At 50.0% G+C, this 2,347-nt stretch overlaps 1 protein-coding gene across 2 annotated transcripts in view; it reads left to right on the top strand.

Moving 5' to 3' along the window:
* Positions 1 to 2,318, top strand: part of LOC115274630 (zinc finger protein 77-like) — a 7,813-nt gene extending 5,495 nt beyond the window's left edge. Inside the window, exons 1-2 of one of the 2 annotated variants that reach the window (XM_029918038.1) lie at positions 15 to 70; positions 497 to 2,318. In XM_029918038.1, the coding sequence (XP_029773898.1) occupies positions 51 to 70; positions 497 to 1,931 (1,455 nt within the window). In that variant the 5' untranslated portion in view covers positions 15 to 50 and the 3' untranslated portion in view covers positions 1,932 to 2,318. Of the gene's footprint in view, positions 1 to 14; positions 71 to 496 lie in introns of those variants that run through there. The other variant, XM_029918037.1, reaches the window with a different exon arrangement.
* Positions 2,319 to 2,347: the final 29 nt, after the last annotated feature.

Raw genomic sequence — 2,347 nt, 5'->3', positions numbered from 1 at the left:
CTGTGTTTGTAGAGAAGCAGAAATTTGGTAGCAGTGGAGAGGTGACCCGAATGCAGGAAGGACTTCTGAGGTGAGTGACATGTGCAAGGGAGGAAGAAGGATGTTGGCAGGTTGTGGGACTGACGTGAAATTAAAGAACAGCTAGAATCCCAGGTCAACAATCGTGTAGTCAGAGTTTTATTCATGAGGCAAATTTTTTTATAAATATTTGTGAGTATTTATAAAATCATCTGAAACCCCATCAGTTTGGAAACAATGGTCAGGGAGAGCTATATGGGAGAAGCCCTGAATGTCACGATTCTATTTGAGTCCTCATCCAGGGCAGTAAGCTTGTTCCACGTTGTGAGCCTGCAGACCGTGCCCCGTACGTACCCATGCATTGACTGTAGTCATTATGTAGTCCTATAATAATTAACAAACATCAATAATTCATTAATTAATAAAGAGATTGATTCTAATGGTTATTCCCTAACACATGCCTTCCTATTTTGAACAGAACTCCTTTGGTGGAGCGTGGCTGTGAACGTACTGAAGGGCATCAAGGTGGAGAAATCCTGGACCCGGTTAGGAGACTTCCTGTGCATGAGGGATATCCCACTGGAAGCAAGTCCTGTGAATGCGCTAAGTGTAGAGATGGTTTTTTCCCTGAGAAGCTGGGGAGATATCCCCCAAGCCTCAAACCGAGTCCCAGGGAGGACTGCGGGCCGGCCTGCAGCTCCATCTCGAGCGTCAGCACTCGGGTGGACACAGACCTTGTAGAGAAGCCCTGTGAAGGTCTGAACTCCGGGAGAACCTCTGAGACTTATGCAGAACGTCTCAGCAGGAAGAAATCTCTGGAGTGCAAGAAATGTGGGAAAGCTTTCACCTGCACAGCCACCTTTCAGGGTCATGTGCAAGGCCACCGTGGACAGAGTGTGCATGCTTGTGATGTGTGTGGGAAAGGCTTTAGGTATCCCTCTGGTCTTGCACGTCATGTGAGAACTCACACTGGGAAGAGACCCTATCGATGTCCGGAGTGTCAGAGAGCCTTCGAGGATATGTCGGGCCTGCAAAAACATGTGAGAACACACGCTCGGGAGAAACCCTATAAATGTCAGCTTTGTGGGCAAACCTTCCCTGTTCAGCTCTCCTTTCTAGTCCATGTGAGAAGTCACACAAGGGACAGACCCTTGAAATGTAAGGAATGTGGGGAAACTTTCAAGAAGCATCTACCTTTTGAGCATCACATGAGCACACACAATGTAGTGAAACCCTACGAATGTCAGGAGTGTGGCAAAGCCTTCAAGTATCCCTCACACCTGCGAGTACATATGAGGACACACACTGGGGAGAGACCCTATGAATGTGAGGAATGTGGGAAATCTTTCCGGAAGTATGACCATTTAAAATGTCACATGACCACACACAGTACCGTGAAACCTTGTGAATGTCAGCACTGTGGCCGATACTTCCGGGATCACAAAGCCCTGGGAGTGCACATGCGGACCCATACTGGGGAGAGACCCTATGAATGTCAGCAGTGTGGGAAAACCTTTAGATATGTTGGAAATCTGCGAGAACATGTGACAATACATACGGGGGAGAGACCCCATAAATGTCAGGAGTGTGGGGAGGCCTTCAGGAGTAAGTCATGCCTGCGAGAACATGTGAGGAAACACATGGAGGAGAGACCCTTTAAATGTCAGGAGTGTGGGGAAGCCTTCATTCGACACCACACCCTCGTACGCCATACTGCGAGGAGGCACTCAGGGGACGGACACTTGGAATGTAAGGAGTGTGGGGCAACTTTCAGGAAGCATCGCCCTTTTCAACGTCACATGGCCACACACAGTGTAGTGAAACCCTATGAATGCGAGGCGTGTGGCAAAGCCTTCAGGCTTCACAAAGACCTGCGAACACATGCGCGGACACACACGGGGGGAAAACCCTGAATATGCCAGCCCTGTGGGAAAGCCTTCACGTCTCCTTCCCACCTGGGAGTCCATTTGAGGACACACGCTGGCGAGTGACCTTTGGAGTGTAAGGAGTCGGGAAAGCTCTCGGTCAGCTGCAAAATTTTCAAAGCCATTTGAAAACAGCACAATTAAACCCTATGAAGGTAAGAGGTGTGGGAAGGCGTACAAGGTCTCCTCATCTCTTCGAGTGCACATGAGGAAGCGCCCTGGGGAGAGACCTTGACACGTCACCGCTCCCTTCTAGAGCACGTGAGGCTGCACAGTGGACGGGAAGCCTTTGTATGGAAGGACTCTGGTGAGACCTTCCAGTGTCCCAGAGCCCTGCCAGTACGTGCGGTGACACTCCGTGGGCGGAACCTCGTGAATGACCGCTGTGTGGGGAAGCCTTCACT

This window comes from Suricata suricatta, chromosome 12 (assembly GCF_006229205.1).
Source record: "Suricata suricatta isolate VVHF042 chromosome 12, meerkat_22Aug2017_6uvM2_HiC, whole genome shotgun sequence".
Lineage (NCBI taxonomy): Eukaryota > Metazoa > Chordata > Mammalia > Carnivora > Herpestidae > Suricata > Suricata suricatta.
This window is presented reverse-complemented; position numbering and strand designations above follow the sequence as displayed.